At 42.6% G+C, this 18555-nt stretch overlaps 1 protein-coding gene across 5 annotated transcripts in view; it reads left to right on the top strand.

Moving 5' to 3' along the window:
* SPATA18 (spermatogenesis associated 18) overlaps window positions 1–18170 on the top strand; it is a 35771-nt gene extending 17601 nt beyond the window's left edge. For 2 of the 5 annotated variants that reach the window (XM_027056641.2, XM_027056650.2), the window contains 8 exons: window positions 4906–5157; window positions 6942–7212; window positions 8904–9062; window positions 9878–10053; window positions 13232–13355; window positions 15063–15146; window positions 17650–17695; window positions 18008–18170. In XM_027056641.2, the coding sequence (XP_026912442.1) occupies window positions 4906–5157; window positions 6942–7212; window positions 8904–9062; window positions 9878–10053; window positions 13232–13355; window positions 15063–15146; window positions 17650–17695; window positions 18008–18015 (1120 nt within the window). In that variant the 3' untranslated portion in view covers window positions 18016–18170. Of the gene's footprint in view, window positions 1–1501; window positions 1598–4905; window positions 5158–6941; window positions 7213–8903; window positions 9063–9877; window positions 10054–13231; window positions 13406–15062; window positions 15147–17649; window positions 17696–18007 lie in introns of all 5 variants that reach the window. The other 3 variants (XR_003419260.2, XR_003419252.2, XM_015072292.3) reach the window with 3 other exon arrangements.
* The last annotated feature ends 385 nt before the right edge of the window (window positions 18171–18555 follow it).

The following is an 18555-nucleotide window of genomic DNA, read 5'->3' as shown; positions in this document are numbered from 1 at the left end:
CTTCTTTGGACAAAAATGTTCACTTTTTTCTCCACGTATACTTTTAAAAAACCTGTAACATATTCACCTGTGAATGAAATCACAGCAATTTCCTTTCAATCTCCAGTAGCCTTATTGTGAAGTTATTGCTACTTTGGCTTTTTTTTTTTTTTAAAGATTTTAGACATTTTGCTCATTCATTCATTTTTCATCTTGAAAAATATCTACTCTGTTACAGGCATTGTTTTAGGTGCTGGGGATAAAAAGGTGAATAAAAAAAGTTCTTGCCCTTACGTGGTTCATGGTATGTTTGTAATGAGACTGTGTGAACCAAGTGTTAGAGGTCTCAGGAGAAAAGGAGACACACTGCTCGAGAGAGTCAAGGGTGGCATTTGCATGGGCATTCATAGGATGAGTGGGTTCTTGTTAGGAGAGGAGTAGGAGGAGGAGACCCAAAGGAATGTTGGGTAATCACACTACCTCCTGTTATTGCCTGATTGGCTGGGATCTGTGGGGACTTGGTAGCAATCCCACTAGCTCATTATTTCTCAATCTGCTTCACTGTCTAGGGGAGAATCCCAGTGTTGGACCCTCCCTTCTTTCATCTAAAGGGAAGGAAGAAGACAGGTGTGAGTGTAGATAGCAATTGCACTCTCTTAGCCCCGGGACAACTATGAAGAAAGAGCCTGGATATTACAGGGAAGTAGGGTCAGAGAAGTCAAGAGACCTTTGCCAACCTATGATCTCTCGCTGGACTAGGGCAACTTAATTGAGAACCACTGGTCTCCATCCAATGTCATCCGCACACTCCCATTTCTTTTTTAATTTTAGATAGACCTAAAGACGTAATATGATTTATTATGATTTGCCTACAATGGAGAGAGTCCTTGAAACTAACAGTGACCTAGCTATGTTGAAAATTCAGGAAACTCGTGCTCAGTATGTGGCGCGAGTCAGAGGCAGGATGACATGGAATGCTCGGTAGTTAAGTGTGATTGTGGAAGACTTTCTTTGTAGGTGGGCAAATAACGTTTCCTTCATATTTAGGAAGTCAGGGACAATTAAGTCAAACGCAACTCTACGGTGCAAAGTAATGAGCACACTGCAGAAAATGGTATTCGTATATTGCAAATTAGCATGAGTCTATTGCAGGAAATGGAGACCTTATGGGGAGACACAGCCTGAGGATTTGGTGTAATTAGAGCAGATGAATCAGGAGGGTGAGAAGAGGAGGTGAACAACTTTCTTTGTCCTTTACAGTCTAACGTTAATAATTATTACCTAGTCTTTTAGTGGTAGTAGCTCTGTAATGTCTTTGTGTCTGACATTCAAAAGAATACTAGCATGTTTGTGCATAATATTTGCAATAGCATCTGATTGAATGCAGATGTCTCACAATTTGATCTTGTTTATGTTCAATTTATATCATATGCCAAAAGTTCCCAGGAGAACCTATATCTTGATTCAGAAAGTCTGCCGATTTTGGAAAATCTGTCTTTAGTTATACTGATTTCTCTTACAGTCTGGCTGAAACTGAAAAGACTCTTGAAGAAACCAAGAACAGATCGGCCATATCCCTTCTGGCTGCAGAGGAAGAAATAAATCAGCTAAGAAAGCAGTAAGGGGGAAAAAAAAAGACAGGATTACGGCAGCCTCTGATTGATCATTGAATTTAGCTTTTCGGTGCTTCGTTACAATATGAAAGAAGCTATTCACAAAGAAAAGGCAGCAATATTTTTATTAATGTTTTATATACTTTCGCTTACCACAAAAACATTACCTATCTACTATAGAACATTTTCTTTCTTTTTTAAATTTAGTTTTTCAAATTTACATCCCAGTTAATTAGCACATAGTGCAATAATGATTTCAGGAGTCGAACCCAGTGATTCATCCCCTACGTATAATACCCAGTGCTCATCCCAACAAGTGTCTTCCTTAAAGCCCCTTGCCCATTTAGCCCATGTCCCCCACCCTCAACTCCTCCAGCAACCCTCAATTTGTTCTCTGTATTTAAGAGTTTCTTCTGTTTTGTCCCCCTCCCTGTTTTTATATTATTTTTGCTTCCCTTCCCTTATGTTCATCTGTTTCGTCTCTTAAATTCCACATGAGTGAAGTCATATGATACTTGTCTTTCTCTGACTGATTTTACTTAGCATAATATACTCTAGTTCCATCCACGTAGCTGCAAATGGCAAGATTTCATTCTTTTTGATTGCTGAGTAATACTCCATTGTGTGTGTATATATATATATATATATATATATATATATATACACCATATCTTCTTTATCCATTCATCCATCGATGGACATTTGGGCTCTTTCCATACTTTGGCTATTGTTGATAGTGCTGCTATAAACATGGGGGTGCATGTGCCCCTCCCAAACAGCACACTTTTATCCCTTGGATAAATACCTAGTAGTGCAAGTGCTGGGTCGTAGGGTCGTTCTATTTTGCCCTTTGCTCATTGCCCCACCCTTCTCCCCTTTGACAACCACCAGTGTGTTCTCTGTATTTATGGTCTGTTACTGTTTTTTGTTTGTTACTCATTTGTTTTCAAATTCCACATATAAGTTAAATCTTCTGGTATTTGTCTTTCTGTCTTATTTCACTTAGAATGATACTCTCTAGGCCCATCAATGTTGTCACAAACGGCAAGATCTAGGGGCGCCTGGGTGGCACAGTCGGTTAAGCGTCCGACTTCAGCCAGGTCACGATCTCGCGGTCCATGTGTTCGAGCCCCGCGTTGGGCTCTGGGCTGATGGCTCAGAGCCTGGAGCCTGTTTCCGATTCTGTGTCTCCCTCTCTCTCTGCCCCTCCCCCGTTCATGCTCTGTCTCTCTCTGTCCCAAAAATAAATAAACGTTGAAAAAAAAATTTAAAAATCAAACGGCAAGATCTAGTTCTTTTTTTGTGGCTGAGTAGTAATATTCCATTATATATATGTGTGTGTGTGTATATATATATATATACACACATATATATGTATATATATATACACATATATATATATGTGTGTACATATATATACATATATATACATATATGTGTGTATATATACACATATATATACATATATATATGTGTGTATATATATATGCCACATCTTTATCCATTCATCTATCAGTGGACACTTTGGTTGTTTCCATTTCTTGGCTATTGTACATAATGCTGCAATAAACATAGGGTTACATGTATCTTTTCAAATTAATGTTTAGTTTTCTTTGGGCAAATACCCCGTAGTGTAATTTTCTAGATCATAAGGTATTTCAAGTTTTAATTTTTTGAGGAATCTTCATATTGTTTTCCACACTGGCTGCACCAGTTTACATTCTCACCAATAATGCACAAGGCTTCCTTTTTCCACACATCCTTGTCAACACTTGTTCTGTCTTGTCTTTTTGATTCTAGCCATTCTGACAGGTGTAAGGTGATATAGCTTCCTTGATATTATTTTTGATTTTTCCCCCGCAGAAAGGAAGTGGGAGTTGTATTAAAACACACACACACACACACACACACACACACACACACACACACGCACAAATACCTTTCTGTTGCCTTCAAACATGTTCCATTGTTCTGATTTCTTCAGGAACACCTCCACACTATAGCTGGGAGTAGTGGTCAATTTTCCACTTCTATCTCCCCTCTTGCCTTGGTTTTCATCTCTTATTTCCTATTTGAAAGACCTTCTCAAATTCTGTGATCATATAACTCAGTGCTTTCCAGTAGCAGCGATTCTGTTCTTTACTGTTGCCAGCGCAGCTTTTAATTCTGCTATTACATTTCTAGCTTCTCTGTGTACTTCTCTCGTTTTTCTGGCATTATTTTTTATTTTTTCAATTATTTGTTTACAGTGTAGTCTTGGCTTCAGGAGTAGAACCCAGTGATTGATCTCTTATATGTGACGCCCAGTGCTCTTCCTGAAAAGTTCCCTCTTTAATGCCCATCACGCATTTAGCCCATCCCCCTACTCCCCTGCCCTCCAGTAACCCTCAGCTTTTTCTCTGTATTTAAGAGTCTCTTACGGTTTGCCTCCCTCTTAATCTTAGCCCTTGTCTTTTCACCTTCTATCACTGTCCTTTTCATCACAGCACATACTCTTTGTGTGGCTTTGCTACTGTTTTAGTCACACCTGTTTTTATCTTTATAAGAATGCCAATTGTATTTCTGAAGCTTTGTCTCTAGAATACATTATTTTTACAAGTTCACTGTTCCACCTAGTATTGTGGGTCTTGTTCAATCTCTATTGTTATCCCCCCCCCCCCCCCAGCCATATCCATCTGTTCAGAGAGTCAAAGAGCTAATGAAGATAAGACCAGCTTCTGGCCCTAGGTTTGGGAGGTCAAGTGCTTCCAGAGTTCTGTGTGGGACCAGCCAAATGTAGAACAGGAGGACTATAGGTGCACTCTGCTTTTGTTGGAGGATCTGTGTGCATATTCTATTTTCAGCAATCTCTTTTCATGCAAGTGGAGGGGGGGGGGCGGGTAGCATTCTGACCCTGGCAATTCTGCTCTTTTCTGATTTGTGTTTGTGCCTGTGTATTTCCATCGGAGTTGTCCAATGCGGTAACGGGCATACTAAGCAGAGCAGCCTCGGTCATTAGGTATGCCAGTTGTTATTACCTTTCCTCATCGCTGCTTCCCTCTCTTTTCTTTCTTCCTTTATTTTTTTTATTTAAAAAATTTTTTTTAACATTTATTTATTTTTGAGAGACACAGTGCGAGCAGGGAAGCGGTAGAGAGGGAGAGAGACACAGAATCTGAAGCAGGTTCCAGGCTCTGAGCTGTCAGCACAGAGCCTATTGTGGGGGCTCGAACCTGCGAACTGTGAGAATTGTGAGATCATGACCTGAGCTGAAGTTGGACGCTTAACCGACTGAGCCACCCACATGCGCTTCCACCTTGATTTTTGTTTGCAGGCTTAAATCTCTTCAGGCCCAGGAGGAAAGCCGCCACAAAAACTTAGAACACAGAAGCCCAGAGCACTGGAGTGTGGACTCCAGAAGCTCGGAGCCCAGGACCTCAGAGCAGAGGAAGTTGGAGCAGCGGGTCCTGGACAAGAGGAGCACAGAACACCGGACCGAAGTGATATCCGATTATGAGAAACAGCTTCAGACGCTGAAGGACGAGATAGCGGTTTTGTCCGCTGAAAAATCTGTACTCCAAGGAAGGTCGGACAAATTCTTATAGATCTTTTCATTTAAGCTCCTTTTGGTAGCGGTCCAAGGGTGGCTGGGAAAAAACGTGGAATGACAGCCTGAACCCAAACCCCTCCAATCCGGGAAACTTTGAATTGTGAAGGGATTGTGTGCTCGAACTGCGCCCTTCCAGAGAGAGGAAATGCCTCCTGGATTGCCAGAGCTCGAGCACCAGTTAATTTGGGGCTGACATTGAAGCCCAAGGAACGAAACTGAGAGATGTGAGGGGAAAGTTCTTTGGCTTGAAAGCCGATTTGGGTGGGCCTTTAATGTATGGGTGGTGCCCTGGCTGAAAGAATGTTCCCTGATATGAGGGTCCTGTTCTCTGAGGCCTGGGAGTCCTCTCTCTGGGATGATGACCTGTCACTTTACTTGCTGTATCTCACTCGGTTTCATGGAGCGTGTAGGTAAGTGTTCTTGTGACATCCGTTTCTACTGACGGACAGAATGCTAAGACCCGTCATTCAGAGTTAACTGAGGACAAAGCAGGATGTTTGTCTTGGAGCATTTTTCCTTGTTCTTTTTTTTTTTTTTTAAAGTTTATTAATTTATTTTGAGGGAGAGGGGAGAGAGAGAGAGAGAAAGAGAGAGAGAGAATCCCAAGCAGTCTCTGCACTGACAGCAGAAAGTCCAATGTAGGTCTCGAACTCATACACCATGCGATTATGACCTGAACCGAAGTCAGATGCTTGACCCACTGAGCCACCCAGGTGCCCCTGGTTGTTCTTTTTAACACCTGTGACCTCCCTCAGCCCCACGGAGTGGCCTGACTCAGGCTAGCAAAGCCACTCCCACACCTGGTCCCCATTCCCCTAAATGCCACCTTAGTTTTCCAGTTTTGAGAGCCACTCTGTTATGTTGTGGTGGCACCAGCTTGTACGGGCCCCCAGGAACTGATTCTGTGCATTTCTGCCTAATAACTCCCAGTTCGGGGTGATGTCACATTAACAGCTTGAAACTGGCCACCATGGGAATATTTCTTGCACCATGGAAATCGTCAGACAGACTGCCATTGACAGAAGGAAGCAACAGCTTCCTTCTCCACCTTCAGAGAGGGATTTGTATTACCATTTGCTTCACAGTTTCTTCTGTAACACTTCCCTCTCTGGGGGCCCCTTTCCTTTGACAATTTATACTTGATAGCAATACGTTTCACTGCTAACAGGGCTCTACCATTCACCAAGTACGTCCCCCTGTTTTAGCTCACCGCCTCTTTCAGCCCCCCACTCCCGCCCAGAAATAGGGCGAACATGTTGTAGGTGAAAACTTTAGGCTTTGGAGAGACGAGATGAGTGCAAACGGTCCCACTGCTATCGAGAGAGAATTCAGATCTTTCTCTCTGTTCAGTGTTCATCCCGTTTTATACCATAAGGCCTCTGCGGATATGCTAGTGCCCCAAGGTTGGGGTAAGAAACACTGACAAGCCGATCTCTTTAACTCCGGCTCTCGCTAGCGGTGTTACTTTACTTTGGGACCCTATTAACTTTTCGGAGCCTCGAGTTCCTCAGCTGCAAAATGGCCCACAATCGATGTTGACCTCCCGGGGCTGCTTAAAGGATAACATGAGGTGCGAGCTCACCACGCAGATACAGAGTGTCTGAGCGCGTATTTGACGCCTTGCGGAGAGGTCGCCGAGACAGCGGCTCTCCTGGGCCCGCAGCGGGGCGCGGGCCTCCCGGTATCTTGCAGCACCTGCGGCAGGACCGAGGGAGGCGTGCATCAGACTGCTTCTCTGGCTGCTTCTTGCTTGTGCACAGGTCGGTCCGGAGCCGCACTCCCAGCCCTGCCCCGCGCAGCCGCAGCCGCAGCCGCAGCCGCAGCCGCCCCGCCAGCCCCTCCACCGCAGTGGCCAAGGTCAGGAGCCCGTCGCCGAACCGCGCCAAAGCGTCCAGCGTGGCGCGCAAGGCTGCCCTCCTGTCCCGGTTCAGCGACGCCTATTCCCAGGCCCGCCTGGATGCACAGTGCTTGCTTCGACGCTGCATCGACAAAGCTGAGACGGTGCAGCGGATCATCTACGTCGCCACCGTGGTAGGTGACGCTGCGGCGGCTGCGCGCAGAGGCCCTGGGGCGCAGCGGGGAGACAGCTGTGAACAGGACGGCTTAGGAGGGCTGGTTGATCCTGGGGTCGCGGGAGGAGGGCGGCATGTCCATTTGCTGGCAGGCTGGCTTCCTGCCTTCCTTTCTTCCTTGGCAGATATTGGGGATGCATAGTTTTTCACAATCACGAACTATTCAGATATACTGATATTTCTATCGACCAGATATTTGTTGAAGAAATATCCGTAAGTACAGGATTATCTCAAATGAGTATATGCTGTGCTGATTTGCACTGAAATTTCCAATGTGTGCCTAGGTGCACCAGTGGGGAGATGTTACTGCTGATGGCTATCACGTGGTTGATCTTTTGTTCTCAGAAAAATCAGAAGACTGTGCTTGTGCTAACTCTTCTGTTTACTTAACTGAGAGTAGTTACTGAACCTGCTGGAGTATCAGCTACTTGAGTACGGCGGATTAAGAGTGCTCGTATATAATCCTTAATTCCCAAAGCAAATGTATTCGTTCTAAGAGTCCGTTAGGAGAAATGAGTCCAGTAGGAGTCCATTCTGACAAATGAGAACAGTCAATATTTATTTATTTTTTAATTTTTTTTCAACGTTTTATTTATTTTTGGGACAGAGAGAGACAGAGCATGAACGGGGGAGGGGCAGAGAGAGAGGGAGACACAGAATCGGAAACAGGCTCCAGGCTCTGAGCCATCAGCCCAGAGCCTGACGCGGGGCTCGAACTCACGGACCGCGAGATCGTGACCTGGCTGAAGTCGGACGCTTAACCGACTGCGCCACCCAGGAGCCCCGAGAACAGTCAATATTTAAAAACAAAACAACACGCTGGTGGGACAGCAGCATTATCAGGGTCCACTGAACTTTATTCTGCATTAATTTATTTCAGAGGTCAGCAAACTATGACCTGTGGCCCAGATCTTGTCCAGGCCCGTATTTCTAAGAAAAATCCCACTAGACAGCTAAGAATACAAGAATGGTTTTACATTTTTTAACAGTTGCCAAAAAAAAAAAAAAAAAAAAAAATTGACAAGACATTGTATGTAGTTTAGGGAGAGTCTGGAATATTTACTCTCTGGCTCTTTACAGAAAAACGTTTGCCAGCCCTGGCTTATTTCATTAAGAAGTTAGGGTTCTAGGGTGTTTCACGAATAACTGAATTTTCCCAGTGCCTACTACATGACATGCATTTAATAAATATTTGTTGAATTAACGTATGCCAGGAAACATGCCACAGACACTTGATATGTGTCTGTGTATAACGTAAACACTAGATTGGTAATTTCATTTCTTGACCAGTAATATGATATTGCTGTGGGATCATAGACTCCATCGGCACTTTTTAAGTGTTTATGCAACCGCAGGCCATCTCTTTCCTTAAACCTCTGCACTGTCCTGCCTCCTGCACTCGGGATTCCCGGAACAGTGATCACCTGTCTGGGAATTAGTGAAGGTGCATAGTCATATATGTATTTGTGTACTTTTCAAAACTGAGGTCTGTGTTTTCTCCCAGATTAAAATCAGTTTTGATCAACTGTGTTTAGTTATCGGAGGACCCATTTGCTGTTGAATCTTTGGTGGGTATTCTTTCTTCCTTACCTTGGGCCTCCGTACTTCCCTTCTTCTATCTAATAAATCTGCTGCATTTTTTACGTGCAGGAGGCGTTCCACGTCGCTAAAATGGCATTCAGACACTTCAAGATCCGTGTGAGGAAATCGCTGACACCATCTTACGCAGGGTGCAGTAACTTTGAGGATGCCGTCTCGGATTATATCATTTGTCATCTGGATCTCTATGATTCCCAAAGCAGTGTTAACGTAAGTGGTGGGTCTCTTAGTGGGACTGGTTTTCTGTTGCTGCTCTTTACATGGAATACTAATAACTCAGCAATCCATCCAGTGCTTAGTACTGCTTTTATGTAACAGAATAGCGTCCGATTTACTTTGTAGAACCCGGCGTGCTTGGCGGTTTCTTAGACATTTTGCGGGGGAAAAATAGTCCGACCTTTATAGTTCTCTTCTTTAGACGAGCCCTTAAGATTAGGGATAGAATGCCATGGTGCTTAAGAGCCATGGCCTTGGGGAAGGCAGGTGTAGATTTGCACTCCTAGTTCTGCCACTTGCTGGCTGTGTGACCTTGCACGTTTACTTAAAAACCTCTTTGTGCTTCAGTTTTCCAGTCTCTATAGCAACAATGGTCATCACCCTCACAGAGTTCTTGAGAGGATTAAATGAAAAAAAGCAAGTAATTTGCTTAGCACAAGACCTGACACATGGTAAACGCTCAATAAGGGCAAGCTTATTGTTATTGCTGTTATTATAGATTATGAGCACGTTGGCACATCTTCTACCTACCCAGAATAGAAACATAAGGAAATAATAAATAAAAGCCTCAAAGGGTGTTTTCTTTTTTCTTTTTTTTTTGGGGGGGGCCAAATTCTCTTGGCCCTTTTGTAGGTCCTCTGCATCATCTTTCCTCCGTCTCTAGCAGTGAGCCTTTCTCCTTTAACACATGTACAGCTTTTGTAGTTTACGAGCTCTTTCCCACCCCCCACCAGTCATAACCTCTTTCGGGTGATGGAGCTTCTTGTCACAGGTTGGTAACAAGCCAATGCCATCTCTTTGTTTTTCAGGACGTGATCCGAGCCATGAATGTCAATCCCAAGATTTCATTTCCTCCTGAAGTTGACTTTTGCCTCCTCAGTGACTTCATCCAGGAGATATGTTGCATTGCTTTTGCAATGCAGACTTTAGACCCACCCCTAGACATTGCATTTGGGGCTGATGGAGAAATTTTTAATGATTGCAAGTAAGAGACATAAGAAACAGAAGCTAAGGGATTTAAAAAAAAAAAATCAATCTGTATTTCCTGGAAACAATTTAGGGCAAAGAACTCTGGGTGGGGAACTCAACAGATGTGACCTGACTTCCAGGTCCTGCCGTATACTTCTCCGTACTACAGGGCAGAGCCTTCTCCTGGGGTTTATTTTCTTTCTCAGTCAAACATGATTCAGAGGGGATATTATGATTTCCATTGAAGGTATTGGTCTTGGGCAGAACTAATGAGTACCCGAAGCCTGTCTGGAACACTTTTAAAAAGGGTGCTATATAAATACAAGTGTGTGTTACTTTTTATTTGTTTCTACTGAATTATTTAGGCCACGTTTCTCAAAGTATGGCCTATGGGTCACTCGTGTCAGAATTACTCAGATCTTGTTAAAAAGGCAGATTCCTGGATTATACTTCATGGTATTTTATGCAGTACGTCTGGGATGGGGCTCAGAAATCTGACATTTAACAAACACCTATATGTGTTCCTTATGCATGCTAGCATTTGAGAATGACTACTGTAGACTTTCTGGGACCATTAGATTCCTTTTTTTTTTTTTAATGTTCATTTATTTTTGAGAGAGAGACAAAGTGTGAGTAGGGGAGAAGCAGAGAGACAGGAAGACACAGAATCCAAAGCAGGCTCTGGGCTCTGAGCTGTCAGCAGAGAGCCTGACGTGGGGCTTGAACTCATGAACTGTGAGATCATGACCTGAGCCGAAGTCGGATGCTTAACCGACAGAGCCACCCAGGTGCCCCGGGACCATTAGATTTCTATCAGCTTCCACATGATAAGTATTTTTATAAACCAGAAGAAATTAAATGAACTTAAAACATTTTACTGAAATTTTATGGGATCCAGTGATATGGCTGGGGACTATTGGGAGGGGGCCAAGCTTGTGGTTAAGAACACTCTGAGGCTTGAAGTCTGAGGCTCTGACATCAAGCTGCCTGGGTTCAAATCCCAGTTCTACCACCAATTAGCTATATAATCCGGGGCATGGTACTTAATTTTTCTGTTCCTTAGTGCCCTCTCTGTCAAATGGGAGAAGTAATAATACCTGTTTCCTAGGGCTGGAGAAGGTTGGTTGAGCTCATTCAGATAAAGTACTTAGGACACTGCTTCGTCTGTAGTCAGCACACAGGAAATGTTAGCTCTTGGGTCTTTGTTCAGCCCGTAGAGTCATAGGGTGGTGGTGGCCCAATATCCCTACAAGCTTGTTAACGACAGAGACTGCATACCTTTCCTTTGCCTCTCCAAATCACAGTGATGGCGTTTCCAATCACCTTCTCGCTTGCCATATTTTCCTGCCATCGTCCTGTTTCTAGTTTCTTTCAGATCATTGCTCCCAACTCGTGTCCACTCTTGGAAGAGCTGGAATTAGGACGTCACACTGTAGTTGACCTTTTTGATTTCCTTACGGAACATATTATCGTCATCCCTCTTTCTTTCTTCTTTTCTCCTTTGGAGAATGTGTTGAACCACGCAGAAATATTCATCCACTTTACTTTGTGCAATCTGCACACTTCACAGACCTTGGGGGCCTCCGGCTTCTATGCTTTTCATCAGAGGGAACATGTTGCCCCTTGGGGCACTCTGTAGCTGATACCTCTGGAAAGCTCTAAAGCTAGAACTGGAGTTCCTAACAATGCCTGAGGATTTGGTTCTACTTCACGTACTTCAGAGAACAAGTGTAATCTTTTTTTTTTTTTTTTAAACCCTGGCAGCCTTTCACATATTCGAAAGCAATTGCTCAAGTCTTCCTTCTTCTGGTCTCATGGCTTTGGGCTTTTCCATATAAAGGGGGTCTGAGACTTCTTGAGAAATAGATGGGTGTCTTTGGCCTATGCTCCATGCTCTTCTGAATATTCCTTGTCACGTGTCCACACTGAAAGTAGTCCCCTGTTTTGAGCTGAGCAGCCTGGAGGGACCAGTACCCTTATTCTCTATTAATTCCGCTAATCTGTACTCATTTTTTTCTTTTCTGGTTTTTTTTTAAGTTTATTTATTTTGAGAGAGACAGAGACAGTACGAGTGGGGGAAGGGCAGAGAGAGGGAGAGAGAGAAATCCCAAGAGACTTCGTGCTGCCAGCGCAGAACATTGGTGTAAAATTTTATTTTTTATTACGCTTAGTCGAGGTAAATATGGATACCGATTCTGTTATTGAAGACATGGTTGCGGGCTTTCAGAATAGGAACCGGTGATAACAAGCACCCGACATGGACTCACATAGAACAAGTCATGTCAGACTGAACTTATTCCTTCCCTTCTCAGGATTGTAAGAGTTACAGTACAGGACAATTCTAGAGATGGAGATCCTACAACATTGAGCTGAGCAGAGGTGGGGCTCGAACTCATGAAACTGCGAGATCGTGAGCTGAGCTGAAACCAAGAGCCAGACGTTTAACTGACTGAGCCACCCAGGCGCCCCCCCAGAAACATGTTATTTTTACTTGTACTGTGGTTAAGTCTTTCGTTTCTCCTATCTGTGCAATGATACACTTCTTAGACTCAATTCAGGACCTCATACGTATCCACATTACATGGTATCTTACTGGATTCAGCTTATTGTTCCTGCCTGTTGAGCTAATTTTTTATACCGTCATTTGTTTCTTCTTTCCTACCCATCCTTAACCTTTGAGTGATTTTTCTATACTTCGTGCAATCATTGATAGAACATGTTATTTATCAAGGGATTGAGAGAGAGCACCTTCATTCAAGTTCTCATTGACTCATTAATTATCTTACTTTGGATATGGACCACTTTGTAATTCACCTCCTTAAGTCAATCATCCACCTATATTTCTCTTATTTTGCCCACGAAGACACCATGAGAATTGTTGTAGGATGCCTACCGGATTTCAGATGGTCTCCATCTCTAGCGTTTTCCTGTACTGTAACTCTTACAATCCTGAGAAGGGAAGGAATAAGTTCAGTCTGACATGACTTGTTCTATGTGAGTCCATGTCGGGTGCTTGTTATCACCGGTTCCTATTCTGAAAGCCCGCAACCATGTCTTCAATAACAGAATCGGTATCCATATTTACCTCGACTAAGCGTGATAACAAATAAAAATTTACACCAATGTTCATTTCTCCAGTGATGCTACATCATTGCTTAACTTCTCTTTCTTGTTCTTTTGTGTGTTTAAAACAGGTACCGTCGCAGCTATGACTCCGATTTCACTGCTCCCTTGGTCTTCTATCACGTGTGGCCTGCTCTCATGGAGAATGACTGTGTCATTATGAAGGGAGAAGCTGTCACCAAGAGAGGGGCCTTTGTACGGTGGCCTTGCATAGTGACAATTCATCCCAAGTGTTTGATTCACAAGTTCGAGAACATTTATAAACCCAGAGATTCTATAGAAGAAGTTCATAAAGAGTTGCTTGATAAGGTTTCATACAAAGGAGAGGAAAGGGACTGGCTAGGAAAGAAGAGATACTTTTCTTTGTTGCTTCCGTGATTCCTCATAATTTTCTGGCAGCAATTTCTTTGTTGCTTTCTTTATAAGATGGAACTCATCATATTTGCCTCCTCCTTAGAAATATGCTGTTATAAGGGCAAAGCTCTTTGAGCTCATCTTATTGGAGGCCCTCTCTCATTCTAAGCATTTGGAAGTGATCAATGAACTTTCAGGAAACAGTTGGCCAAAGTTTCACTGACAGAGATCCATTTTGGGAAATGACGAATGTACTCTGTTTTCTCTCCTTGGTATGATGTGTAGGGAAGGGGGAGGGATGGAAAAAAGACGGCAGAGGAGATGGGGAGAGAGCAGGCAATCAGTTTTGGAGGGTTGCTTCCTATATACATTGGTTGTAAAATGTTTTTAACATGGTAAATAATTGGGCAGCCTTCAAAATGGAGTAGTAGGTGTGCAAGTGTGTGAGTGTGTGTTGTGGTGAGTGTTGGGTGGCCACAGGGGCTTGGGTATTCTGTATAGTTCCCATGTGGAGTTTTAACCCTGCCCTTCCTAGAGAGAGTTAAGTGGATTGTGAAGAGAAGCTCCTCAGTCCAGTGCAAAGCCACCATCTGGGTGGTCTCAGTTCCTGTTCTCTTTGAACAAGAGAATAGGGAAGGGCTTCATAGCAGCTTTTCACACATACATTGGTGAACAAGAGTGGAGTATTTTAAGAGAACTTAAGGGTGTTTGCAGCTTAAACATTCTACTATAGTGAATGGTATCTCAACAAAATATTTTGTGCTATGAAATGGGGGGGTGTTGATCTGACAACAACCACACGGGGTCTGTGACGAACAACCTCACAGAACGTGCTCCTTGCTCCTACAACAATCACCGTTTGTTAATAAATTCCAACTGGAGATTCTCTCCAGTGATTCCAACTGGAGATTCCTCCTTAGAAAAGGAGGGAGAGGAAATAGCCGCTATTCATGTATTCTACATCGAACAGGCATTTCAACTTCCTTCCTTTCCCAGCTTAAACTCCTAAAACAAAATATGAAGATCCTAAAAGGAAGGATTTGGAATAAAGGAAAAAGATTTAGTTAATAGATGGGCAGCAGTGGTGGTTCATTCCTTCCATACCTTCCTCCCTCATTCATGAATTCATCTCATTCAACAATATTTATTTTTTCAATAGTTATTTATGACCCAAGCACGGTGTTCAGGTGCTGGGGATTCAGCAGTGAACAAAAGAGGCCCAAATCCTTGCCCACGTGGGGTTTACATTCTCCCAACACTTACAAGTTTGAATGTAGGTCTAACAATTTACTCATCAAAACAAAGTTCTAGCACCAAGAATTTGAATATTGCAAAGTTCATTGTAATGGAATTTATCTGAGAAATACTCTCAAGTTATTGTCAAATATTGGGTAGCTGTAAGAAATGAAGAGTGTATCCCATGCTGATTGCTGCCCAGTAATGGGCAAGTGTAATCATAACAGCAGAACCTCTCATTCTGTGGGGTAGACATTCGTTTTAGGCCATGTAAGTTTTCACAAACTATTGACTATTTCTCTCTTTTTTTAGTGGAATTCAGTGCGACCTGTAAGTCGATGTCGAAGCAGGAGTTTAAGTCCCATCTGCCCCCGTAGCCATATTGGTTTAAGCACGGTGCGTATCTAACCATTTTTACACAAAGCATCTTAATGGTTGACACTTTTTTTTCCTCAAAAGTCACCAATGCCAGAGGTGATTGTATGTCTATAGGTAGAAAGAGAACTCGTTGCGATAATCCCAAACTAATTTTTATGCTATCTTGGGCTAAGGCGTTTATCGTTCTAGAAAGAAGGAAGTAGAGGCAGTTTTTTTCTTAATTACTTCAAAGAATAATAGTCTTCACTTATTTCATAGTTTTATTTTTGCTTTGGAATGAAAGTGAGCTAATAGATAAAGTCTTCTGAACAGAAGATGGGAGTGATCTGGGCACAGGTCCTTGATTTCTCTTAAACAGATTGCATGAGTTTGGAGAAATTGCTCAAATGGTCTAGATTTCAAAACTGTATGAAGGGCACTGCAGGTATTAATTTTCCACCAAACTTCAAAGTAGGAAGAATAACATTAGTCTCCTTGAGTATTAGTTCTTGGGGGGGATTACTAGTACCTCTTTTTAAGAAAAAGAACAGCAGGGGTGCCTGGGTGGCTCAGTCGGTTGAGTGTCTGACTTCGGCTCAGGTCTGATCTCACTGTGAGTTCAAGCCCCGCATCGAGCTCTGTCCTGATAGCTTAGAGCCTGGAGCCCACTACAGATTCTGTGTCTCCCTCTCTCTCTGACCCTCTCCTGCTCACACTTTGTGTCTCTCTCTCTCTTAAAAATAAATAAACATTAAAAATTTTTAAAAAATAACAGCAAAAACATTTCTGAAAACCAAAAACATTGTTGTGATGTATCACTGTTAATTTATTCAACAAATAATATTTAGTCAATGCCTTTTGAATATAGGGCTGGACCACGTCATGTGAACACCAGATAGGCTAACAATTTGCTGTTTCTTCAAATAGAAATTCTTTAAGTATTTGTTCAGTCTTGTTTTAGGGAGAGTGGTGGAGAAGGAGAACCAGATCTGGCAGGACTCCACTTCTCTGAAATCTCTAGCAATGCATCTCTAGCTATAAACTTCCACAACTGCCTCCATAAAACAAAACCCAAAATAACTGCCATCCCACTCCATTAATAAGATCTACTTTTCTGAGTTTAGTGAGCATCTGTTACTTCAGCATGCTCTTTATCAAATACTCCTCTATTTCTGATGGATGCTAGATTTGGAGGGGGACACAAAAATGATGAAAACATGGTCTCTTCCCTGAATGGGTTTCAATATAGGAAGATCGATATGATTTGAACAGAGTGACTGAGTGTGGTTTGTGCCACAGGCCATGCAAGAGGCACGAAGGACTAGAGCAATGAGAGAAGGTAGGAAGTTTTTCTGTCCTTGATAGTGAGGAAGGGGATCATGGGGATCTGACTGGTTAAAATGGTTGGAATTTTAATGCGCTGGGACATTGAGGAGAGATATCCAGAAAAGGGAAATGGCCTGAGAATGGAAAAGGCATGTATCTGATACAGATCTTCTGCTTTTGGAGATTTTGATATCACTTACTTATCCATATTCATGAATAAGTATAGTAGGTAAAAGCAAAAGGATAGTGCATTTAGTGGACTGATAAATGAAAAGGAAATCTTGAGAGTTTTATCCTGGAAGAAATCACAATCCCCTTATTCTAAGAGGGCAAGGCTTATCCAAAAAAGCAATATTAGACACCTATAGTGCTTATAGCCACGGCAGATTTTTCCTCTGGATTCTCACTAGAAGACTTATTGGTGGGCAATGTCCCTCTAATAAAGCCCTTTTACATGTTTCACACACCTTCTTTCTCTTTCCTGCTTTGTGCCCAAGGAGAACCAAGTAATTTAAACTTTAGATGAGAATAAAAAATATAATACAAATGTTTAGAGTGGTCTAGTTTTTGGTTTATTCGAGGTCTTGATGCATCCAGAACAGCTGTCATCTTTGTTAGTGTTTATTTATCTAAAGTTTGTGGAAGTTCAGAGCAAGAACATTGCTTGTAGTCTGTTATCTCTGAGCCATAACAGGTTTGTAGGTAGAGGTGTTGGCTTTTGCTTAGTGAAAGCAAAGGTGAGTTTTGGAAAAATGATTCTTTTCTGGCTCCCCAGGGACCTTCCTTAATGGGGCAGGGTTTTGGACACATGACACAGTTCATATAAAGGTCTGTCAGAGAGTATTCTGTCATTTTAATTTTAATTAATTATAATGCCATTAATTATTATTTTCTGGAAAGCACTGAATTCAGCATGGCCATTCAATGGCCACTGAGCATCCAATCTCCCAGTCTTCCACAGCCATTAAAACAACAAACAAACAGACTAGGCAACTGAGCCCAGATTTCAATCAGTGACACAGTTTAAGCCAAATCGAGCGCCCGTTACTTCAGGAAATATAAGAGGAATCGCATTGCTCAACCTTAGGGGTGACATCATCGTTCTAAAGTACCTCAGAACAACTACCTAGCTGGTTTTAGGAAGAAAATGTGAAAAAGATTCATTCTTTGAGCTCTGTCTACCGTGTAATTAACATTACTCTTTTGTATTTTCCAGGTATCTCGAAGCCGGAGTCCTTCTCCAATAAGATGTGGATTGCCGAGTAAGTGGGATGGTTTAGACGGCACAAGTTTTGTGCTTTTCAGTGCTCTTTTTGGTACTCAGCGTTGTGCTGCAAAATGAATGTTTTGCCTCCTAGGGAACATCTTTGAACCCCCCCACTTCGTCCTTTTCATTTCTGGGCCCTCTCGTTGATGGTGCCCGAGCAGGTCCCATGGGTGACACAGAAGGAACTCCCAGTCGAGAGGTTTTATTGATGTAACCCCAGATTGATCACCCCAGTTTCATTTAGATCCTTCCAAGAGATATTCTGAGAAAGTGTCCATAATCACGAACTGTTTGTTTTTCTCCCTAGGGTTTTAAAACCACCAGACATGTTACCTTGCCACAGGACGTCTGCAACAGCCAACTTCCCCCGTGCCTCTGTCTCCTGTGTCTGCCTCAGAACTCACTTAAGATAATGTGAAAAGGCAATTCTGTGTATCACTCCACACAGAGAGTTAAATGTTTCGGCTTAGCGTGTTTGTAACTTTCCGATATATTGCATAATTATTTTATAGACACAAATTCCATTAATTTGATAAAAACCATTGCATAGGTGTTTAGGATCATATTCATTTGAAGCAAAGGCCATCGCAGAGGTTTAGGGATTGCCTCCTGAAATGCTAGGCTCTTTTGCAGCAACTATACAAACACTGAGCCTGACCTGAGCTGACAGAGTCAGTTTAGCTTATAAACAGATCGTAAATATTATAGTGGCTGGTATAGCTTTGAATCGAAAACACTACTGGGTGTTCTAATGACCTTTTGTTTGGAAGATAGCCCTCATCTAGGCTGGGGAACTTGGAGTAGGTAGCAGGGGCTCCAGGCTACATGTAGATGGTGATGATTTCAGAGAATAGA

This window comes from Acinonyx jubatus, chromosome B1 (assembly GCF_027475565.1).
Source record: "Acinonyx jubatus isolate Ajub_Pintada_27869175 chromosome B1, VMU_Ajub_asm_v1.0, whole genome shotgun sequence".
Classification (NCBI taxonomy): domain Eukaryota; kingdom Metazoa; phylum Chordata; class Mammalia; order Carnivora; family Felidae; genus Acinonyx; species Acinonyx jubatus.
Note: the sequence above shows the minus strand (reverse complement) of the source record. Positions and strands in the feature narration are given on the sequence as shown.